This window comes from Salminus brasiliensis, chromosome 21 (genome assembly GCF_030463535.1).
Source record: "Salminus brasiliensis chromosome 21, fSalBra1.hap2, whole genome shotgun sequence".
NCBI lineage: Eukaryota > Metazoa > Chordata > Actinopteri > Characiformes > Bryconidae > Salminus > Salminus brasiliensis.
In genome coordinates, this window is record NC_132898.1 from 12,949,865 (window position 1) to 12,974,735 (window position 24,871).

The window sequence follows — 24,871 nt, forward strand, 5'->3', positions numbered from 1 at the left end:
CTGCCATTTGAGCAGTGACCGGCTTTCTCCATGTGTTAGAAGCCGAACAGATGGGTTTTGAGTTGAGCTGATCAGGAGCACTGTATATATATATATATATATATATATATATATATATATATATATATATATATATAATTATTATTAGTTTCTCACAGATTTGAAGAAGTAAGAAAAGAGAGAGAAAATCAACTAATGCTCCTTTAAAGCAGTGCTATGCGAGAGATGGTATTTCTTACTCCTGGGCTCCCCCTACTGGAATTTGCACTTTGAGTCACCTCTCAAGAAGGACATGCTTTACACATGCATTTCTGTACAAGCTGAGAGATGCAGAACCATTACTAAAAGTAAAAGAATTATGTGGATTGTTGCAGTAGAGGAATTACAGGATTCTAGATGAATATGATTCAGATTACACAGCATTACTCAGGTAGCAGCATGCTAAGCCCAAAATAGCATGGAAACTGTATTCTCCAAGTCATTGGCGCTTCAACATACTCTTGAAGCTGTTATTTTAAGATAAAAATGTTACATTGTGTTACTTTAAGTGAATAATTCTGCATATAAGATGGCCAGCACTGAACATACATTGCTGTTCATCACAGTTATGCTTTGTTTTCCTTAAGTAAAATCCAAATGTATAAAAAACAGAACCACCTGATTAGTCATATGACTGTATTCTGTTTATATTTACACTCAACATGTGTTTGCATCACAATTGAATCTCAAGAGAGTGCATGTATGCAAATTATTGCAGTTTTATTCAATTTAGCCTTCATGTCAGAATTCGCATAAACATACATGGGTGGAAACCTAGGCCATGCAAGACAGCTTGGCATGCTTCCCACTTTTGTGACTCACTGGAAAAAACGTGTGTCCCCAAATCCCAGCAAATCATCAAACCAAGAAAACAAGCATGTCCATCTTCTTGAAACAGACTTCATGAAACAGAGAGCTGTGTGATGTGAATTTTGCTTCACTCCCTGAAACACAAGAAGCAGTTGGTCCTTAAACTTAAGGAACACGGATTCATAAGTGCCGTGGGGGAAAACTGTCTGTGCTGGAAGAGAGAAAGGAAGATTGAATGCTAGCAGCTCAGTTTCTCTCATGCTGGTTTTGTATCTCTCAGCAGATTTCTCTGTCTTTCAGACAACTACTCACATAGGGAAGATTCTGCAGCACACGTCATATTTCATTGGCCTTCTGTGGCCCTGAGTCCCAAAGCAAGTCTTGGCATGTGTTTAGAGTATTAAGAATTCCTGAGGTCCTGTTTCCAGTCCTATGTCTTTTGTTCCATTGACCTTTTGTTTTTCGTGCAAAATGTGTCTGCGTCAGCGAACACTTGTAAACATGTAGTAGAGACAGACCGTCCCCATATGTACATGTGGACACAATGTCCATGTGTTCAGAATTTCCTAAGTATCCAGATATCACAGGCAAATTTAGTGCTTGACGCAAACCGCATGGATGTACGTCATGCACTCTTGAACTTTTTTAAATCATGACAAAGCAAAGTGGTATTTCTCCTCAGTCTTTTTTCTTCTTTATTCTGGTTGCCTGATATGTCCAGCATTTCAATATTCAAATCTGTATTAATGCCCTCTTTATGTATTATTTTTTGTTTACTGAATGCTTCCTGTTTTTTCTCCCAATTTGGAACTGCCAATTAGCCCACTTATTTGTAGCTCCCCCTAGCGCTAGCAATGCTTCCCACATTAGGAGGGTAAGGACTTAACAAATCTCTGCCAATACATGTAAAGCTAGCCACTGTCTCTTTTCAAACTGCCGATGAGGCATTGCCTTGAAGCAAAGTGCCGGGTACCTAGCTCCACCACACCGGTTAACACTGCTGAGAGAACACAGCGCCATCTATCCACCCGGTGAAAGCAAGGCCAGTTGTGCTCTCTCGGACTCCGGCTGATGGCAAAGTGGCATGGCTCGGGATTTGAACCTGAACAATTTGAACCTGGGCCATGGTGTACTTAACCATTACTTTTTTTAGCTGGATGATTACATCCTACATACTCAACAGCTAGATAGTATTACTGATTAACCTAGGTTAACCTAGGTTGGTTTGCTCTTGATTGTTGAAGTGAGTGGAATCACCATGGCTAGATCCAAAGAGCTCTCTGTGTAAAGGGATTTAAAAAAGTCTCAGAACACGTGAAAAAATCAGCCTTTCCACTGTCTGCAAAATAATTTAGAAGTGATGCAACTGCCAACATGGACAGGTCAGGCTGTTCTAGCATGTTCTGCCCAAGAGCAGACCACTAAAGACGTCTTAAACAATCTTAAAAATAAAAAATCTTAAAAATTTCATCAAGGGACCTACAGATAGCTCTTGCAAAAGAAGTTTCCTCAGTTGTATGTGTCTAGTTATATTACCTCTATCTCTCAATACTGTTCAAAGGAGGATCAAATTATATTTTTTATTAAAATATTAAAAGTTACACATTTTTATGGGCTATCCTATTTTTTCGATATGATGATGCTTAATTAGCTGTGTGTTCCCACATGCATCACGACTTGCCTTTATTTACATTACATTTACATTTATGGCATTTAGCAGACGCTCTTATCCAGAGCAACTTACAAAGTGATTTGCTATTTACCCAAGAAAGACCTCAGCTAGTTTGAATAGACTAATAATTCAAAAGATATCTCTAAGTTTAGACACTACTAAACACAAGTCAGTAAGGTGACCATAGTACTCTATTTGTCCAAGTACTCTCGGATGAGGTGGGTCTTCAGTCTGCGTTTGAAGACAGCGAGCGACTCTGCCGTTCGGACACCCAGGGGAAGCTCGTTCCACCACTTTGGTGCCAGCACAGAAAAACGCCTGGACGCTTGTCTTCCGCAGATTTTGAGGGATGGCGGGTCGAGCCGAGCCGTACTTGAAGCTCGAAGGGCTCTTGGTGCGGATCGGCTTTTGACCACTGCCATCAGGTACGGAGGGGCTGGTCCTTTCTTGGCTTTGTAGGCCAGCGTCAGGGTTTTGAATCTGATGCAGGCAGCTACAGGAAGCCATTGAAGAGAACGCAGCAGTGGAGTGACATGGCTGAATTTAGGGACATTGAAGACGACCCGTGCCGCTGCATTCTGGATGAGTTGCAGGGGCTTGATGGTGCGCAGAGGGAGACCAGCCAGAAGAGAGTTGCAGTAGTCAAGTCTGGAAGTGACGAGAGACTGAACAAGCACCTGGGTGGCCTCTCTAGAGAGGAAGGGTCGAATTCTCCGGATGTTGTACAGGAGAAATCTGCAGGACCGAGTTACGTTTGCAACATGACTTGAGAACGATAACTGATCATCCATGACTACACCAAGGCTTCGAGCTTCTGTAGAAGGAGTGACCAGTGAGTTCTCAAAGGTGATGGCAAGATCGTTTTTTGGTCCAGCAGTTCCTGGGATGTACAGCAGCTCCGTCTAGCTGGGGTTGAATTTGAGGCGGTGAGCCGTCATCCAAGAAGAGACGTCGGCGAGGCATGCTGAGATGCGGGCAGAAACCTGTGTGTCAGACGGTGGGAAAGAGAGCATGAGTTGAGTGTCATCGGCGTAACAGTGGTAAGAGAATCCATGAGAGGATATCACTTTACCAAGAGAGCTAGTGTAAAGTGAGAAAAGAAGAGGACCAAGCCTTGTGGAACGCCAGTGGAGAGACTACAAGGAGCGGACATGTCGCCCTGCCATGTTACCTGGTATGAGTGTCCCTGCAGGTATGACGCAAACCATTGCCACACAGAGCCGGTAATTCCAAGGCCGGCAAGGATAGACAGGAGGATCTTGTGGTCCACTGTGTCAAAAGCTGCGGAGAGGTCAAGAAGGATCAGAACCGAGGACAGTCTGGCAGCTTTAGCTGCATGGAGCTTCTCTGTAACTGCAATGAGAGCAGTTTCAGAGTCTGCTGCTTTGAAGCCAGACTGGTTAGAGTCCTGAAGTCCTGTTCAGAGTGAGAAAGAGACAGTTGGTTGTAGACAGAACGTTTGAGAATCTTTGAGAGGAAAGAGAGAAGAGAGATAGGTCTGTAGTTGCCTATGTCCAAGTTGTCCAGAGTTGGTTTCTTTAGGATAGGCACAACTCTGGCAGACTTGAAGGCTGATGATACATGACCTGACAACAAAGAGCTGTTTATGACGAAGGAGATGAAAGGAAGGAGGTTTGGAGCGATTGTTTGGAACAGAGGGGATGGAACAGGGTCTAGTGGACAGGTGGTAGGATTATTGGAGGTGAGAAGATGTAGGAGGTCATCTGTGGAAAGAGGAGAGAAGCAGGTCAGAGAAGAGGGAGGAGGAGGGCAGTGCCTAGAGAGGGGGGTAGAGGCAAACATATTTGAAAAACTTTCTATAAAGGTTTAATAAATCCACATTAGCTTCATACTAAGACAGTTAGACAGTTCATCTAGGTGATATTTTTTGTGTGACTGTGTGTAAATCACTCAGGCCGCTTGCAAATGAGGGAAATAGGTAGCAGGGCCACTTAAACAGAAATAGGTAGCAAGGCATCACTTAAACAGTAAAACAGGCAAATAATTCTCCTTAATGAGTGCACTTGGGGTGCTGTGTTATTGTTTACAGGGTTTTGGGTTCGATACCCAAGTTCACTGACCTGCCACTGCTGGGCTCTGGAGCTGTCCTTAACCTCTCTGCTCCACAGGTGCCTTTGCATTACTGACCCTGCACTCGGACCATGGCTTCTAAGCTAGGACATGCTTATTTTACTGTACTGTGCAAGTATAAATGACAATAAAAGCACATGACATTACATAACTCCACTATTTGCTCGTACCATCACAGTAAATTGGTGATGTTTAAAATAGGACATGACTTGTGCAGCTGCTAGAGGTAGTTTTCACCGGGCTGTGACCAAAACAATTGCAGTTGTCCTGACCTGAGAAGTATATAAGGACACATGCTGTAGTTCTCACCATTTTGTCCCCACAGTTGTTCTCTAATGAGCAGTTGTGCTTTGCAGAAAGGTGCCTGCTTGATTTTAGCCATGTCTCACAGGACAGTGCCACATTCAGGATGAACTTTAGCATTGGACGACAGCCACAGATGCTCAAATCCCCCACAAAACTCACACACACAAACATAAGGGAGGGTGTGTCACCCCAGCAGTGACCGTGACCCCATGGCAGGAGATTTAAGCTCCACCACAATGCTGTCACTTTCCACTGTGACTCAACACTGCCAGATAAATCCTGATGTTGTAAATCGATGTTTTTCTCGGGCTGCTGTTTACTTGTTGTTGTGCCATGCTGATAAGGCACCTCATGCTCTTTTCCTCCAACGCTGAAAGCTAAGAGATGGTGCAAACACCTCCACACCCACACACACACACACACACACACACACCAAAATTATTTTCATTGGCAATAATATGACACTGTGAATCCTCTTGGCTTGCCATGTAGTCATTGTCCAAGCTCGAAGTAATTACCTTCTCGTCTCACTCCACTCTTTCGTTATTTCTCAGCCATTTATTTGCAGCCTTGTCTAGAGTTATTGTCCGCAGTAAATCCCTCCCCCCACATCTGTTGATCTTGGCCCATGCTAGAATGGCAGTAACATAAACTAAACCCATTCGCATTAACGAATATCTGCCAAGCTAAGGCGAAACATCACCCAAGTCACCACCCAGCCACCCAGACCGTTGTGTTTGTCAGGTGGAGGTGGTAGATACAGTGCAGCAAAGAGTAAGGACAATTTTCTTGAACAGAAGTGTTTCTAAGAAAAGTAATTCAAGTAATACTTTTAGCTATCAACTACATAAGCCATCTATTACCCCACTTTAACTGTTAGTTTACACTGGATATTTTAGCAAGCTAAGTAGAACAGATTAAATATACATTTGTGTCTGTTCTACTGTTTCAACTCTTCACTTCAGTGTGATGCTCAGCATAATTTGTTGATAATTTGTTGCCAGATTTTATTAACTATAAGTGCTCACCAACCTTAACTGTGCTCTGATTTAGCATGCATACTCACAGCGCATCCAACAATAAAGGAAACATCACAAATCTTTTTTAAACTGAACTTTGGCATGTATTGACCGAATGAGATTGGTGACAGTCCAAGTCCAGTGTTTGTTAGCAGTCTTGGCCTAACATCCCCATTAAAAGCACACGTCTGATATCAAACATGTCTTGGCTGACCAACTGCATCTGGGATAAGTATTTCTGTTCATTTCATGTTCATGGGAATGCCCAGTTTTACAAAACTTGATAAAATCATATCCCGCCTATGATTGTTTCCTATTGCCTGGGAAATTTCCCTTTTACGCTGGGAAATCACATGCAGGAATGCAAATCTGTTCTGTTGTCCCACTCGCTCATATTTTGTAGTTGTAAAGTTAATTACTTCATACTTGCAACAATAAATGTCCACTTACTTGCATGTGCAATTAAAACAGTCACATTTTACATGTCTGTTAAAATAGAAATGGTTAATCAACTAACTGAGTAACTGGTATATACAAGGTTATAAAGAGCTGCATTGCTTGTTAAAATAAAATGACAATAAAAGCAGTAAAACATTTAAACATAAGTAGCTAAGCACCACTATCATTCCAGAGAACACCATACCACTGAGCTTTTGCAGGCCTTGGCCTTTGCCATATTTGCCATATCTTTATACTCCTCTAGCCAACACCTGGCATTAAGCACGTTGCCAAAAGGTTCATGTTTATAAGCTCCAGAGAGTCCTATTCTATTGGCAGTATGTCTTTACAGGGTCTAGAAGTTGTGTGTGTGTGTGTGTGCATTTGCACATGTGTTTCAGCAATGGGTGCAAGGAGTGGGTGTCCATAAACATTTGGAGAGTGTATTTCATAGTGGCAGAGCTGTTTTATGTGTTTGGAAGTACATTTATGATACCACAGATGTTAAGTAGCTAATGTTTGCTAGAGTTAACGAATCACTAGGAAAAACTACTCTAGGAGGCAGGGAATTTTGAAAAGTAGGGAGGACATACTGTTGTGGAAAGCTCACCTTTAATGACTGACAAAAAGTGCTGAACTCTTGTAATAAGGCATGTTAATTTGTTGCTTTACATACTATTGCACTTTCCTTTCCTTAGGTGTGTGTTTGCTCCTTCTGCTTCCGGCTCCATGTGCTTTGTCATGATTATGACGATGTAGCTGGCTGAGCTGCCAAACAGAGCTTTTGCAGGCCTTGGCCTTTGCCATATCTTCTCCAGCTGTGTGTCTGGCTCTGTCTCAGCGTGTTTCTGAGGCTGGATGTTTTGAGCCACAGTAACACTGAGTAATTTCAGTCACACGTGCTTCCTTCTCCCTCTCCAGATTTGAACGAGTGTGTGACGAACGCACACACCTGTCTGGCGAACGAGCGCTGCGTGAACACGGTGGGGGCGTATGTGTGTGAGAGGCAGATTTCTTGTCCAAGTGGCTACCAGCTGAGGAATGGAGTGTGTGAAGGTGGGTCTCTCTTTCTTGCTCTCTCTCTCTCTCTCTCTCTCTCTCTCTCTCTCTCTCTTTCACCTTCCAGTTCAGCGTAGTGCAGTATGCTTTATTGACAAGAATGCTTAACATAAAAAAATATATACTTCTAGCTGTAGTCATGTTATGCTCACACATGTATCATTGTGGATGAATATATATATATATATATATATATATATATATATATATATATATATATATATATATATATGTGTGTGTGTGTGTGTGTATATATGCGTGTGTGAACAAAGTAATTAAGGTCAAATGCTCTATTAATACTCTGTATTAATTCTCTATGTGTGTAGTCACGTTGTAACCAATACAGCTACATGCACCAACCTCCCAACATTCTTCCAGAGTTCCATTTTCTTGCCCTTTTTTTGTCTTTTTGAGCCTTTTTGATGATCCAGAGACCAAGGGACCAAAAGTGCTGTTATGAGTGTGTTATATGAGAAAAATAATTTACGTATGAGGGGATTATTGTGTAATGCACTTTGTGTGTTTGCACCATGCATACCTTTGCAACTTGGAAGCAACATGGAGGAGAACACAAACACCAAGCCAACTGAGCAACTCGAGCAGCTTATATAATCATATATAGGTAATATTTGCAACATCATCTGAGTAAAGTCTTGAGGCTCGAGTCAGAGTAAAGTGCATGCCCATATCATCCCATACCTGCCTCCAAATTGAGTAAGGTAATCTCTGAAAAGAAATTGCCTTATGTGGTTTCGAACACTGTATGATGTACTGTTATATAGAAATGGACAAGAAGTGTGTAGCATAGTTAAAAGCATTACCAGCAGACATCCTCAAGCTTGAATTTTGTCTGTAGGCCTACATTTGACAGTTCTGTCCTGATCTAGGACCAGCTAACCATCACAGACACACCGGAGACCTACAAATACTACTCTTTAAAGGAGCTCTGCTTTTAAATAGCCTCTTCCAAGTTATCACTGGCAGGCAGCTTTCCAGCTTACAATCCTGAGAAGCAGCCACTATCAAAGCTAACCAGGCAGTGTAAATGAACAGACTCAGACGCCTGGGTTTTTTTGTTTCCCTTGACCCCATCATGGATCCAGCACAGGGCCTCTTTTATCTCCTTTCATCTAGACGTTAGTAGAGTAGAGCCCAGTGCACCTAATCAAGCTGCACCGCTGAAGATTAGCTGCAGCGTAACAGTCGGCTAACAGCTGATTGCCTTCGGGCCTCGTTTATGGCACATCAGAGAGATCGAGCCGGATGTGTTTTGCACATCATTTGGAAGAGATATCAAATCCATTTACAGCTAAAGGCTCACACAGAAGATATGAGATAAAACTTCATTAACCTCATGCTTTTACCAACAGTCGCTCAATAAGTAGTAAACAAAGGAGAAGACCAATTCCTTCAAGCCAGTAATCACTAGCTGTAAGACAAAACATGTGCCACCAGAACAACTCACTCTAAATGACTTCTGAAGAACCGTGTAGTATTTGGCAACAAGACGTTAGCAGCAGATCCTTTAGGCCTGGAAGGTGGAGACCTCTGTATGTCAGGCTTATTATTTCAGCACATTCCACAGGTAAACAGGACACACGTACCCGGCCACCCATGGGATCTAACAGGAAGCAGGACAAGGCGACCTTCCTCCATTCCTCCAAAATCCGTTTTTCATGCTCACGTGCCCATTGTAGGTGCATTTGATGGTGGGCAGAGATTTAGCATGGTCACTCTTCACTGAGGTCTGGCTACATGACCCCATTTGCTGTAGGGTGTGATGGTTCAGACCAGACAGGAAAACCTTTGTTGTCTTAAGCACCCAACACTCTGTTGTCGGTTCATGATTTGTCCCTCCTCAGACCATAATCACCATTGTTGACCAGGAGCACAAGTCTTGCCATTTTTAAGAATGCTCCAACTTATTCATCTGTCCATATTGTTTAGGCTCTATTCAATGTTTCTTCATGCCTGCCCATCTCTGCTGTTGTGCTGTTGTTATCCAATTAATCTGTGAGTGGTCATCATGATGTGGATCATTGGTGTATATTTACATTTACATTTACATTTAAGGCATTTAGCAGATGCTCTTATCCAGAGCGACTTACAAAATTGCTTTGCTATTTACCCAAGAAAAACCTCAGCTAGTTTGAATAGACTAATAATTCAAAGATACCTCTGGGTTTAGACACTACTAAACACAAGTCAGTAAGGTGACCACTCTGCTATTCACCCAAGTCCTCTCGGAAGAGGTGGGACTTCAGTTTGCATTTGAAGACAGCGAGCGACTCTGCCGTTCAGACACCCAGGGGAAGCTCGTTCCACCACTTTGGTGCCAGGACCGAAAAAAGCCTGAATGCTTGTCTTCCGTGGATTTTGAGGGATGGCGGGTCAAGCAGAGCCGCACTTGAAACTTGAAGGGCTCTAGGTGCGGATTGGCTTTTGACCACTGCCATCAAGTACAGAGGGGCTGGTCCGTTCTTGGCTTCGTAGGCCAGCGTCAAGATGTATACATACATCTTTGAAGTACAACATTATGACAAACTGACTAGTGTTGGTTTGGGGTGAAGCATTGACTCTAAGACCTGTCCTGTGCTACCTAAGATAGTAGCATGTCCTATTGTGAGTTGAAGCCACAGTGGATCAGACTTGTTCCAGCAGATCCCACAAATGCTTAAGTGGATTGAGATCTAGGGAAATTGGAGACCAGTGAAACATCTTGAACTATTTGTCATGTTCCTCAAACCATTCCTGAACAATGTGTGCAGTGTGGCAGGACACATTTTTCTGCTGAAAGAGGCCATTACCATTGTGGAATACCATTGCCATGAATGGGTTTACCTGGTCAACACAATGTTTCAGTAGGTGGCAATCTGACAATGTCTGGCCGTGCTTGTCAGAGTTGTTCAGGTCTTCATTCCAGCCCCTTTCTCCCACGTCCAATACGTCATCTATGAGAACCGACTGTTTGCTTACTGTCTCATATATCCCAAACCTTGACATGAGTCACTGCACTTCATCTGTGAGTGATTAAAATGCTGTTTTTCATCTGATGCTGTGCTGGATTTGAGTATGCAAGACAGCTTCCTGTCCTCTAGTTTCCCAGTGCACTTTGATGGTTTAGGAAACTGTACTTAGTGACACCCTGGCTTCTTTTTTCAATTTCTCCAAAAGAAAAACTTAAACTTTCAAGTGTTATAATAATCTCCGTCATCCTTTACTAATTGCCTATTTTCTCTAGCCATTACAAGAGCAATCCTGACATGCAGTATATACCAAGAGGGCATGGTAACATAATCTGTTCCAGCACTCTGTGCTTTAATGCAGGCAGAGGGTTTGTAAGTAATCAGAAAAAGTAGGACACCCAAATTGTTTGCATCAGTTTTCAAAGCCTAATTGGCTTCCATTGCTATCTGTATCTGTAAGTTTTAAACCAATGACTTGAAGGCTTTGTTAATGACTTTATTGATTTTCTAAATGTGAAAATAAGTAAATCTTCTGCACAGCACTTCAATATGGTATATATATATCACAGTATTAATAAGAGTTTATCCTGCTTTTGTTGGAGTAACTAGTCTCTACTGTCCAGGGAAGGACAAATAGATTATGGAGCATTGCTGTGAGGATTTTGTTGTATTCAGCAACAAGAGTGTTAGTGTGTTAGTAAGGTCAGGATGTTGAATGATCACCACCCCATCTCATCCCCAACACATTCCAAAAGTACTGCATTCCTGCATTCCAGAGAACACAGTTCCACTGCTCCATTTCAATACTGCAATACTACCCCCTAGCTCACATCTGGCATTAGGCAAGGTGCCAATAAGTGTATATTAATTTGCTATCAACAGAATGAAAATCATAGAGTTTTCTTTCTCTGAAAAGGGAAATATGCAGCAGGAAGGGGAGCTGGCAAGAGGAGGAAAATGTTGGACGTGATTTTGGTGAAGGTGTCAGTGATCCTGCCATGAATTCTCTCATTCAAAACAGCTGGGCTCTGCCATTGTGCCACAGTGCCACCTACTGGCCAGTGCTAGTGTCTTTACCTTCAGCATTCATGGATTTATCCTCACTGTCTTTCAGAGATGGACCGGTTTTAACGCTATCATTTAAGTGTTTCTGTGATTTATGTATTTTTCAGTCTGGAATAGTGATTAGCTTTCTGCAACTGGCTGAACTTCCTTGTCTGCTAACAGACAGGCCATTTGATGTGTGCTATTGAGTGTATATATCCGGGCCATAAGCTTTCAGTGCAGGCTGTGGGAATTTGAGGAAAATTACACAGGTACTTTGTCCTGAATTTGGTCTACTCTTTTAAAACTAATCAATCTCCATCAGTTCTTCAGTTCATTACTCAACGTTCAAGTGTGTCTGCTTCAAAAAACAGCCATCAGTCATACAGTCATCTCTTCAGCAGTGAACTTCACTATCCAGACCAATTATTTACCCTTAATGGCGCACCTGGCTGTGAGGTCTGCTCTAACACCTGGCCTGCTCTGTCCTGCAGATATTGATGAGTGTGTGCTGAGAAGCCATAACTGCGGTCCAGGACTCCAGTGCCAGAACACACTCGGCTCCTTCCACTGCAACCCCAAACAGCAGCGCTGTCTCACAGGATTCACACAAGACACACACGGCAACTGCATTGGTGAGAGAGCGAGAGAGAGAGAGAGAGACTGAGTGACTGAATGAATGAATGAATGAATGAATGAATGAGAGAGAATAAGGGATAGATATTGTGAAATTTAGAGGCAGTGTGTGTGTGTGTGTGTGTGTGTGTGTGTGTGTAAAAGAGAATAAATGAAACTACAAGAGAGATTGAATGAGAGATAATACAGAAGAGAGACAGAGAAAGAGAGAGAGAGAGAGAGAGAGAGAGAGAGAGAGAGAGAGAGAGAATGAATGAGAGACAAAATAGAATAAGTAAGGGAGTAACAGAGGGGATGAGTAAGGGAGTTGGAGAAAGAGAGAGGATGAATAAGGGAGTTGGAGAGAGGGGATGAGTAAGGGAGAGGGAAAGGATGAGTAAAGGAGTTAGAGAGTGGATGAGTGAGGGAGTGAGAGAGAGGATGTGTAAGGGAATTGGAGATGGAGAGGATGAGTAAGGGAGTTAGAGAGTGGATGAGTGAGGGAGTGAGAGAGGATGTGTAAGGGAATTGGAGATGGAGAGGATGAATAAGGGAGTTAGAGAGTGGATGAGTGAGGGAGTGAGAGAGAGGATGTGTAAGGGAATTGGAGAGGGAGAGGATGAGTAAGGGAGTTAGAGAGTGGATGAGTGAGGGAGTGAGAGAGAGGATGTGTAAGGGAATTGGAGATGGAGAGGATGAGTATAGGGAGTTAGAGAGTGGATGAGTGAGGGAGTGAGAGAGGATGTGTAAGGGAATTGGAGAGGGAGAGGATGAGTAAGGGAGTTAGAGAGTGGATGAGTGAGGGAGTGAGAGAGAGGATGAGTGAGGGAGATAGAGGATGAGAAAGGGAGAGAGAGAGGATGAGTGAAGGAGTTAGAAAGAGGATGAGTAAGGGAGTTGGTGAGAAAGGATGAATAAAGGAGTTGGAGAGAGAGAGGAGATGAGTAAGGGAGTTGAAGAGAGGAGATAAATAAAGGAGAGGGAGAGGATGAGTAAGGGAGAGAGAGAGGATGAGTAAGGAAGTTGGAGAGGGGGTGAGTAAGAGAGAGAGAGAGGATGAGTAAGGGAAAGAGAGGATGAGTAAGGGAGTTGGAGAGGGGGTGAGTAAGAGAGAGAGAGGATCAGTAAGGGAAAGAGAGGATGAGTAAGGGAGTTGGAGAGGGGGTGAGTAAGAGAGAGAGAGAGGATGAGTAAGGGAAAGAGAGGATGAGTAAGGGAGTTGGAGAGGGGGTGAGTAAGAGAGAGAGAGAGGATGAGTAAGGGAAAGAGAGGATGAGTAAGGGAGTTGGAGAGGGGATGAGTAAGAGAGAGAGAGGATGAGTAAGGGAAAGAGAGGATGAGTAAGGGAGTTGGAGTAAAGAAGTGAGAGAGGATGAGTACATAATTGGAGATCTGTTATGTGATTGTGAATTATGTAAATTGGCAGAACATGACTGGTGTGGGTTCTAGATAGTGCCGGAGTTTATTAGAGCTGGTTTGTGTTAATGAGAGTTCAATCATCTCTAAAACATCAAGAAATGTTCTATATTCTTTACTTATTAGAGAAGTAGCCAAATAAAATAAATCTTTTAAATGTATTTAGTTAAAAATCTAAAAGATTTTTGGTTACTAAAAAGAAATCTCAATTATGTCAGTTTGGGTTTATAATAAATACTTCATGTTCAACTTCATGCATAGTGAATAAATATAATAAATAAGGCTTTATTGAACAAAGCACAAGACTTAAATACTTAATGATGTAGTGTTCCCACTGTTTCACCTCTTTTTCTTTTATTGACATAATTAGAATCTGGCAGTTCTTCTTTATGCTGTCAAATTAATGATGAATGGACCAGTAGAAAAGCTTTTTTTAATAAAATCACTTCGCTTCTGGGTAAGAATTGCTTCTAGAAGCCAACGCAGGTCCTTCACAACCGGTTTCTGAACGCACACTCTGCAGGGAACTGCATTTTCATTCACATGCCATGAAACACATTGGCAATCTCTGTCCATCAGTTTCATCTTTTGGCCAATCACCTGCTTTGCGACCTTTTTTCCACAGAGATTTACTTCACTGTACCACCTCTTCTCAATTTATTTATCCTGCCACACACCTCGCAGGTATTGATAGCCCAGTCTGCAGGAACCTGCAACATGCCTTAAACATGCAAGGTGACTAATTTTGTTATTCGGGAAGCTCATCTCCACAATGGTAACTTGCAAGGAGAAGAAAAAAACTTCACTTCCAGTGGATGTCAATGTAAAAATATTCCAGGTCATTGTGAAGCATTTCTATTAGTCCATTCATCTTGACATTTTGAAACAATACTAAGCGCAACTGCCAGATTAACATTTTGTCAATTTTTTAAAAAAGAAAAAATGGTAAAGACCCTAAGCTATGTGTAAACACATAAAAAACTGATGGATAAATCTGAATCCAACCCAAAGTATTTCATAAATGCTATTTAAACCCAGTGAATAATCAGGTCACATCAGGTTTGGGTATTTATCTCAAGCTCTAATAACTCTGCCGCCTAACTGACACTAGCAGGAATACACAACATGTGATTTGATCGGAATAAACACACCTGCTGTTTGTGCTGTCATGTTTGAAACATCTTTTAAATCTGCTGTTTAATTTGAAATGGAAAGAAGAGCCGCTGTTTATTATTCTTGCCTCATATTTACTGAATAGAGCTGAATCAGAGGCAGTGTAACTGACCTATTCATACGCTGCCCACAAATGCATCTAGGTCGGACAAGCATTACAAAACATTGGCAAGATGTTTTGTTGTCTGTTAGAGAACGATTTGTTCATTTTAAAAGGTTTTATTTTCTAAAATCACATGATTATGTTGTATGAGCAAGCTTACATTAGCGCTGTAGTCATTTCCAACCCACATCGTTTCAGTCAGCCTCAATGGCACAGAAAGCTGGAAGTTCAGCACTGTGTAGTGGCTCTAAACTAATGTTGTAGTGTTCTGAGAAGAGTCATTTAACTTTGACCAAAAGCTGTTTGTCCAACCTCACTGCAGTTGCTGCATAAGAAGGCATTCGTGGACAGACCAAGCAAAATTAGACACCCACTGAAAACCTTTGTCTTTTTTAACATATTTAAACATCTGGAGATTTGATCTTCTTCTGAACAATATTGGAAGATGGAGGTAATATATTAAAATCAATAAAATAATAGAATAGAAGAAAATCATTTGTAAATATAATTAATAGAATTCTCCTGTGAGAAAAAAGTATTAAAAAAAGACCAAATGTATTACTACTTAATGCCTAAAATTAGAATCAGGTGCAGCGCATCAGCTGCAGGTGATTAGAACATCATTAGAGAGGATTTTGGAGAGGCCTGTCTTATTTAAAGCTCAGACATGTAGTTTGGTTAGCTCTTGATTGCTGAAGTGAGTGGCTAGATCCAAAGAGCTCTCTGAGGCCTTGAGAAACAAGGTTGTAGAAGAGTCTGGAAAGGGATTTTAAAAGATCTCAGAACACTTTGAAATCAGCCGTTCCACTGTCAGCAAAAACTATGTTCTGTTCATCTACACTGATTATAAATTTAGCCATTTGAAGTAGTAATAAATGTGGGCGAAAGTTGCATTTCTGTTAATTACATTAAACATTTCTTCTCATATGTCCATCAAATGTTCACATGTTTAAATATGTTTTCAAAGATGTTTTCAAGCTGTGTCTAATTTTTTCCACATAACTCTAAACCATCTACATGTCATATGGCGTCCAACCCTTCTCCGTCCCTTCTCTTTCTCTTTCTCTCAGATATTGATGAGTGCAGTGTTTTATCAGAGCCGTGCACTTCAGGTTTTAACTGTATAAACACAGTTGGCTCGTACACATGCCAACGCAAGGTCATGACATGCAGCCGAGGATTTCACTCCAGCCACGATGGAGCACGTTGCGTGGGTAAGAACAAACCACTCACACACGCAACTACTCCTACCAGGAGTCTTTCCTTATTGTCCAGTGCAGGAGCCGGAAATGTTGCAGAAGCCGAGTACTCTTCAATGGTTGATTGCCTTTAAAACTTAATTAAATTCATTTAATATTTATTCATATAATTCATATAATATTTATATTTGATGTCCAAAAATATTTTGACAAAAGAAAGAGCACATGCTTAAAAATATATTATAACAATCTAATCAGCCATAATAGCCAGACTTCTAACAGTTAGACTAGGATTGGGTTTATGGGAAGTTAAGGCGAAAAGTAAGTGCCCTGTGCAGCTGTTTGGCTGTGTTTGAGTCTGTCCTGCTGTGTCTGTAGACATAGATGAGTGTGCGATGGGAACACACCACTGTGGGGAAGGACAGGTGTGTCACAACACACCGGGCAGCTTCCACTGTGACTGCCAGACTGGATACCAATATGACTCCACCCGCAGGACCTGCTTGGGTATGTCTTTCACACACAAAACCAACTGTGCTCTTTGTACTATTTTCTTTATTACTGACAACTATTAATTATTTACTGCCAACTGAAATCAATTTCTACAAATTTACACTGCTGGTCTAAAGTTATAGAATGCCCATATTTATTAATATTTCTGTATTTTTTTTATTAGTATTGAAGCAGTTCAAGGCCAGTTACAGCTCAAGATAGGTGCAGTAATCAGGGTAACAGCTGTAGCAGTTATTTCTTTTCCAAACAACTAAAGCTCAAACCAAGCCACGGCTTTTCTGCAGCCTAAACAACACTAAGTCAGACTTTTCAGTCCTTAACTTAGTTTAGGTCAACAAACTCTTTAGCTTCTTTTGCTGTTTGCGGCTCATGCTTCCCCGGCCAATTGGTGTCAGCTGTAGATCATTATAAGGAGTAACATGAGCACCTGGGCAGGAAGAAAAAAAGGAAAAAAGAGAGGGAGAACATCACACTGCAGCATTACTGCCAGGCCTGACCAACAGACGTATTTTATTGGCTAAGCTAAGGAACAGGAGGTGAGGCTCAGGAGGTGGTGCTTGAGGATGGTGCTGAAGGTTGCGGTGCTGGCTTGTAGTTTGAGTGTTGAGCTTTCACTACTTACCACGGCTCTCAGCAGGGCTTGTGGGCATAGTGCTGAGCATAGTACTTGCCATTCACTGTAGCACTTGTTAGCACTTGTGGATGTGGCACCAAGCTCGAGCTGATCTTGACGACACTTGTGAGTTGGTCACCAGGCTTATGCTGCTCTCCCCGACATTAGGGGATTTGGGCACCAGCCTCACAAAGATCCTAACGGCCCTCATTGTTACTTGGCACAGGGGACCTTTAATGTTTTGGGCAATTGGGGACCATTAAAGCCAAGTTCCTCCACTGATCCAATGCTTAATTATAGTTCAAGAAATAGATAAGCATGTGGTACAAATTCTTCACCTCTGCCATAAAACGTAGTCAGGTAATATGATGGGACTGCTAAATGCAAAAAAAAAGAAAGAAAGAAAACAAAGGCACACAATACATAAATTATAAATGAGAAGTTAATTTATTATATCAGATGCACCCAGAAGAGGGAGAGAGAGAGGTAGAGAAAAAAGTGTAGTTAGTTTTAGATGTGTGTCACCTGCTGGCCAAACTGAGAACTGCCTCCTGCCCCCCATTTAATTAAAAAAAAAAACAGCATAATGCACTTTTTGATCTTTTCATAATGAATGATATTATGCAGAGTCATATAAGAAAACACCAAAATGTGCAGTGGCAGGGTACTTAAGGAGAAACACAAATGGTGCGGTTGGCCTGTAACCCTCCTCTCTCTTTTTCTATCTTTCTGTAGATGTGAATGAGTGCTGGCGTTTTCCAGGTCGTTTGTGTGCTCAGTCATGTGAGAACACTCCAGGATCCTATCAGTGCTCCTGCACCACCGGCTTCTCCCTCGCATTTGACGGAAAGAACTGTGAAGGTACCTTCCATTACCTTCCATTAAAGTGCTTCCTTCTACTACCTCTCAGTAAAGTTGTACCTGGTATAACCTTTGATTAAACCAGTGGTTCCTAGCACATCTCATTAAACGTCTACCTTGCAGTACCCAGCGCTATCTTCCGGTAACTTTCTGTTACTTTACTTTAAATTGGTACCTTACTATTACTATTACTTCTTATTAATTTAAAAATATCAGTGTTGATTTAACACTGGCAAATTTACTGTGTACCTTCTATTACCCCTCATTAAACTGGAACCTTCCATTACGTCTTATTGAACTGGTACCTTCTTCTTATTAAAGAGGTAAAGTCTATTACTTCTTCTATTACATAATCTAGTACCTTTGATTACTTTTCTTTAAACTGGTACATTCTATTATCCCTCATCAAACTGGCAACTTTCATTATGTGTTTCTGTAAACTGGTACCTTCTATTACTGTTCTTATTAAACTGGTACTTTCTAGTACTGTTCTTATTAAACTGATCCCTTAAATTACTGTTCTTATTAAACGGGTACTTTCTGTTACTGTTCTTATTAAACTGGTAACTTCTATTACTTCTTATTAAACAGGTAAAGTGTATTACTTCTTAATAAACTAGTACCTTCCATTACTTTTATTTAAACTGGTACCTTCTGTTACTTTTATTATTAAACTGGTACCTTCTATTACTTATTGTTAACTGGTACCTTACATTACTTTACTTTTTGAATTGGTACCTTCTATTACCCTTTATTAAATTGGTACCTTCTATTACCCTTTATTAAACTGGTACCTTCCATTACTTCTTATTGAACTGCTCCTTTCAATCCCTTTTTAAACCTTACCTTACCTTATCCCCCATTAAACTGGCAATTTGCATTACGTACTGCTTAACAAGTTCCATGTAGTGCATATTTTCAACTTCAGCTTTAGGGTTGCTGTAATGTTATTTTGTTAAGCGAACATTAATGTAGTTATATCAAATTTATGGACTTTTTTCAATTGTAATTGTATATTTCCAGTAGTAATAATTTAGTAAAGTATATATGTATTCTCTGTTCTACCTCTTATAGATCTTAATGAATGTGACAATAACCCCTGCAGTCAAGAATGTGCCAACGTTTACGGCTCCTACCAGTGCTACTGCCGCCTGGGTTATTACCTTAAAGAGGATGGACACACCTGTGAAGGTGAATTTTTTATTAGTTCTTCTTCTGAGTATATCTAGGTATTTCTTATTGGTACACTCAACAGCTGTTGTATCATAAAAACGATTTGGACCGGTCATACACAACCTACAAATGACCATATATCAACCATTGTATAGCACCTGCCAGCTGATTAGATGCCATCTCATTATGTCCTTTATATATGTGTAATATTTTGCCCATGATTACACACACAGACACAAATGCATCACTGAAGGAAAGGAGTATACTGAGACACTGAGAATGTGCATTAATAAATCAATGTCAGTGACATATTACAGTTTTAATTGCCTTGAAATACAATGCATCCTGTTTCCAAGACAACAGTCTATACAATGTTTGAAAAGTAACAGCAATTTGTTATGTATCGATTAAAGCAATGATTCTGTGTTTCCTAGCATGGAGACGAATAAGATCAATAGATTCATGACAGGATTGATTATGTCTTGTCTGTAATGACGGATACTGAGTGCAGCATAGTTTATTAGTGACCAAATACACGCACACACACAAACGCACATGCTATACCGTTCTGTTTTCCCATTCAAATGGGGTGTAAATATGAGCATGTCAGGTAACAAATCAAATCAAATGTATTTGTATAGCGCTTTTAACACGCTTTACAGAATCAGTAATTGGTAAAAAGACAAGAAATCAACATCATATGAGTGCATGAGTGTTTATAAAGTTCCACTAACCCAACTTTAACTTCAGCAATCCATGGGTTACACCAGACGTTTTTATGGATTGTGGATTTGCTACAGAGGCTACAGAGGCTGTTTAGACTACTTCTCTCTCTCTCTCTCGCTATATATACATACATATATATACATATATATATATTCAAACATATACACATACTCTCTTTGTCCAGCCTGTCTCTCTAGCTGGTAAGTACTCGCAGGATTGTGTCGCTATGCTGTTAGCTTTTATCGTCTCCTTTCCCTGCGGGGCTGACAAAATGTCATTCTCTTGTTTGCCTTTGTAGATATCGACGAATGTTCCCAGAGCATTGGAAACCTCTGTGCTTTCCAGTGTGTGAACATCCCAGGCAGCTACCAGTGCGCCTGTCCCCCTCAGGGATACTCTATGTCCCCCAATGGACGCACCTGTCGAGGTAATGGCAATCCAGAAGTGAGCTTTAAACTCATAGTATAAAAGGTGGAATATTTTCATTTTAAAACATTTTCAGCAATTTACCCCAGGTCCAAAACAGACGATTTCAATTCTAGGAGACACAAAGGTTATGAAATAAATTACAAACAGGATCTGGTTCATAGAACCACACTAACATTGTATGTGTACAGTACATGGGAAAATAATGGCTACGGGGCCTCTTAACAGTTTATAGATCACATGATGTAATATATTAGTGTTCTCAGGTTGTACAAATAAAACAATGAAAATAGTGTTGAGTAAAATAATAAAACTTGAAAGGTAGGTAGTTCATTTAATCTTATGATTGGCATTGCACAAGCACAGAAATGAGGCACTTTGAGACTTGCAGTGCAATGACATTTTAATAGCAGGGTCTCATGCACTGCTGCCTTCAAGCAACAAAGATCTAGTCCCTTATTTATTATGCATTATTGTAGAATAATATCTGCAACACTGGGCAAAGTTGGCCAAATATCCTTCCACCTCAACTGAGACAGGCAATCAGAGCAGTGGTCATTTCTACACTAAATATTTTTACTGTAATGCATAAGTGTAGCCACTCCCATCTCCTCATCGAAATTTCACATTGATCATAACAGATGTCCTGTGGTAAAACTACACTACCCATCTTCCCATGTTTAACTAATCTGACTAGTGACTGAGCATGAAGTTTCATAATAGCGAGTCCTAACAACTACGGGCAGATTCTTTTCTTCACTCTTAAAAATAAAAGTGTGGCAAATGATTATTTTAGCATTGGCATAGAAAAACAACTTTTGGTTTCATAAAAAGGTTCTTCACACCCATCTCTATTACAAACATGCTTATTTATTGAACCATTATGGAATAATAGATCCGTTTTTAGCACCTTTATTATATAAAAAGTGTAGCGTTATTAAACTACCATATCCCAAACTCAGCATCAGCACTGACTAATAAAAAGCACCTGAGCATGTCCCCTCCTTTCTTTCTGTAATTTGAGAGGACAGGTAACTTGTCTTACAAGACCTTGACCTCAGGTCAAGTGAAGCAGTGCTCAATCTCCTGTCAAGAAAGATCACAAAGTGGCACATCTCCCTTTAGTTCCTTATGAGGGAGAGAGAGAGTAAGAGATATAGAGTAAGAGTGCAGTAGAAAGAAGCTCTACCCATTCCCAGAGGTTAGCTCGAGCATACTCTGAGCGAATTAGCGTGTGGATTGAAGACGGCGAGCCGTATCGAAAACCTCATCTGTGGGTGAGGTGCATAATTAATTGCGGCTACAGGCAATGCTATTGACTTCTGTAGGACAAAGCCCAGCTAATGACCAGCACTGACCACAGTGTTTAGGTTTAATACTGCTAGGCTTTACTATGACTCTTTATTAACAGCGTTTTCTTGATCCACTTCTACATTTTTCTTTTATTTTTTTGGATGTTTCCTCCTCATGTTTGTGTGGTTTTATGTATCTAAAGTAGCCATAATTCATAATTCATTCACATGACTATTTTACAACCTCTGGGCTTTTTTGACTTTAGAACTAAACAGACTGTTGATGTTGTGCTGTTAAGACTAAGACACTGAATGCAAATGACCTCTGTTCTGATTGGCTGCTTTGTTTTGTGCCTTGTTTCAAGAACTTGGGTTCAGGCTAAACATTCAGAGCAAAGTAAAAAGAATAAAAAACGTACTGTTTTACTACTTTTTCATTACCAGTATAATGGATGCAATTTATATAGACATTCATAAAGAAATGTTATGGAATTGTACTCGTGAGTGTTTTCAAATCCTAGAATTTGTACTTTATGTTTAGCTGTAATAATAAGGTGCCATTATATTTTGTGATGTGATCCCAAAAAGGTAATAGATCCTAATAAACCTCAGTTCTGTTTGTTCAGTTCCACTACGGATCTAGTACAGAAACTAGAAATGTGACTCAAGACTTTTTTTTTTTTTTTTTTTTGCAAATGTTTTACATCACATCTAATTTGTGTTTTGTAAGTTTTACATCTGAATGTCTTTTGTATGCTCTTTCAGATATTGATGAGTGTGCCACTGGAGCACACAACTGTTCAGCCTCCCAAACATGCTACAACGTCCAGGGCAGTTTCCGCTGCCTGTCTTTTACATGCCCTGAAAACTACCGGAAAGTGACGGACACGTGAGTGAGCCATTTATTTTTTCGCTCAGTTATCTTCACACACAGAAGCCTTATGTATGAGAATCCAAAATATGAAAATATGAAATAAATTTTTAACAGTTTGAATTTTCTAAATTAAAATGCTAGCTTGCTCTACCACACCAATTTACAATTTAAACCTCTGAGCAATGGCTTGCACTGGCTTTTACAAAATATATTAAGTGTGTATGTGTGTATGTGTGTGTGTGTGTGTGTGTGTGTGTGTGTGTGTGTGTGTGTGTGTGTGTGAAAAAAAAGAGAAAATTTCAACCTGATTGTCCTGATTGACTGATTCTGTATACACATTGAACCACATATTTTGTATATTGCATCAATTTAATATCTAGGCTTTTCAGAATAGAAAATCTAAAAAAAAATATTTTAGACCTTAAACCATCAAAATGTATATAATAAGTAATATATAATAAATTAATCTAAATAGTTGTTAAAAAATAGACTTTGCATATAGGATATACATTTTGAATCACATTTGATACATGCAAAATGTATTGCTCAGAGAAGTTTTTCAAACTAAACGAAAAATATATAACACAAAATTGTGTAACCCCCTTAAATGAGCTTTAAAGATTAATTCAAGTACATTCAAATGAGTAATCTGTATGTATCTTTCTGGTGAATGCAGTGCAAAGACTATTACACCTAGAAGCAGAAAGTACTATGTTTTTTATTTTATTTTCTTATTCATGATGAATTATTATTTATTTTATATAATTTTAGTTTTTGTAATATGTTGTTTTAATTTTTTTATTTTATTCTTATTTAAGGTCATATTTAAAATTATCACACTAATGAGGTCTGAGAAACTCAAATAAATTTTCATTTGAAATTATTAAATGATTGAAAACCATGTCAGAGTGTGTTTTTAACAAATCAATAACATATAACATTTGATTGTCAAGTGCAAAACCCACATCCAACCTCCTCTCCTGTACCCTAAACAAAAACTAAAGTGCTGATTAAGTGTTTTTTGACTTTTAACAATAGTGGAACATTTTTTTGGTGCTATAAACAACCATGTTTTTAAGGTTCCTAAATAGAACCATCTACAAAATGTTCTTCCTTAATCAAAAGGACACTTTAAGCATTGGCATGGTTCTTTGACACAATGCTGTATAGCACCTTTGGCCTTACTAAAGAAGTTCTGTAATGCCAACCAGCCAGTGAACTTCTGTGAACAACCAATGATCTTTGGGATCTAACTTGGTAATATTTTGGGATAATATGCTAACAGGAGGCACTGCAAATAGTGTGTGTGCGCTGCACAGCTACTACTGTTAAAAGCACATAATATCCTTTGGCGCAAATGTGGCCTAATCTCCTGAAAGGTGAGAGTGCTGATGAGCAACATTACAAGGGGCTAAAATGTGCGGGTTTTAGCATAGTTCCCGAGATAGCACCAACACAAAGATCGATATTGACATGTGGGACATTGCTTTCCTCTAGGCAAACCTGCTTATATACTGACAAAGCTATTTTGCACATAATATTTTGAAAAGCTAAATGTCCCCATACTTTTGATGGACTTGTTATGTGTTATGCCCTTCTGGTCTCGTGTGAGCCAGCAATTGCCATCTAAAGTAAGGAAATCCATGCCTGTGGCAAGTTTATTGAGCTCAGTCCTTCAGGAGCACGACTTTCATTAGACTGAGAGATGAAGGCAACTGTTTCTGATCAAATGGGGCTTCCGCCACACACGCCTATGCAATCTCTGGAGGACACACAAACACTCTTCTACAGCACACGCCATTCAGATGCACCTACTGTAGATAGAGGTCTACTGGGGCCCAATATTTTGTCACAATACCAGGGCCAGTTTTAATGAGCTAAAAATACCAAAAAGAGATAACTGCTGAAATGAAATTGAAAATGTAACAAGAGCTTCAACAGAGTCATTTTAAAAGTGCTTTACTGTCTGATACGGTGTCAGATTACAAGCATTTGTGGCGCAAATAATCAGCTGTTCAACAGTCACATTACTTTTTGTGTGCCTTTTCATTGTGCCATTCATTCTCTCAGTACTCTTGTGATGAGTTGAGAAGTAGGGGATGAGGTGGGATGGTAATCATCCAACATCCTGACCTCACTAATGCTCTTATTGCTTTGCTCCACAATCTAGCAGAAAGCCTTTCCTGGATAGTAGAGACAGTTACTCCAACAAAAACAGGATAAACTTTCTTAATATCCTCGATTTTAAGAAAAAAAGAAAGAATGAGCAGTGTCCCAATACTTTTGTCCACATTGTGGAGACAAGTAGATTTACATGTTTTGGTAAAATTGTGTTTATCTTATCTTTTCCACTTGAGTGTGGAACATCTGCACAAGGGACATCAATAATGCCAAATACAATAAAAAAATATTCTACTTCTAATATACATTGCTATAAAACCAT

The 24,871-nt window shown here is 40.1% G+C and overlaps 1 protein-coding gene across 2 annotated transcripts in view; it reads left to right on the forward strand.

The window, feature by feature from the left end:
• Positions 1–24,871, forward strand: part of fbln2 (fibulin 2) — a 106,139-nt gene that overhangs the window by 75,847 nt on the left and 5,421 nt on the right. For both annotated transcript variants that reach the window (XM_072665405.1, XM_072665406.1), the window contains 8 exons: positions 7,297–7,431; positions 11,939–12,079; positions 15,822–15,965; positions 16,329–16,457; positions 17,812–17,937; positions 19,012–19,128; positions 20,135–20,263; positions 22,320–22,443. In XM_072665405.1, coding sequence (XP_072521506.1) covers positions 7,297–7,431; positions 11,939–12,079; positions 15,822–15,965; positions 16,329–16,457; positions 17,812–17,937; positions 19,012–19,128; positions 20,135–20,263; positions 22,320–22,443 — 1,045 coding nt within the window. The remainder of the gene's footprint in view (positions 1–7,296; positions 7,432–11,938; positions 12,080–15,821; positions 15,966–16,328; positions 16,458–17,811; positions 17,938–19,011; positions 19,129–20,134; positions 20,264–22,319; positions 22,444–24,871) is intronic.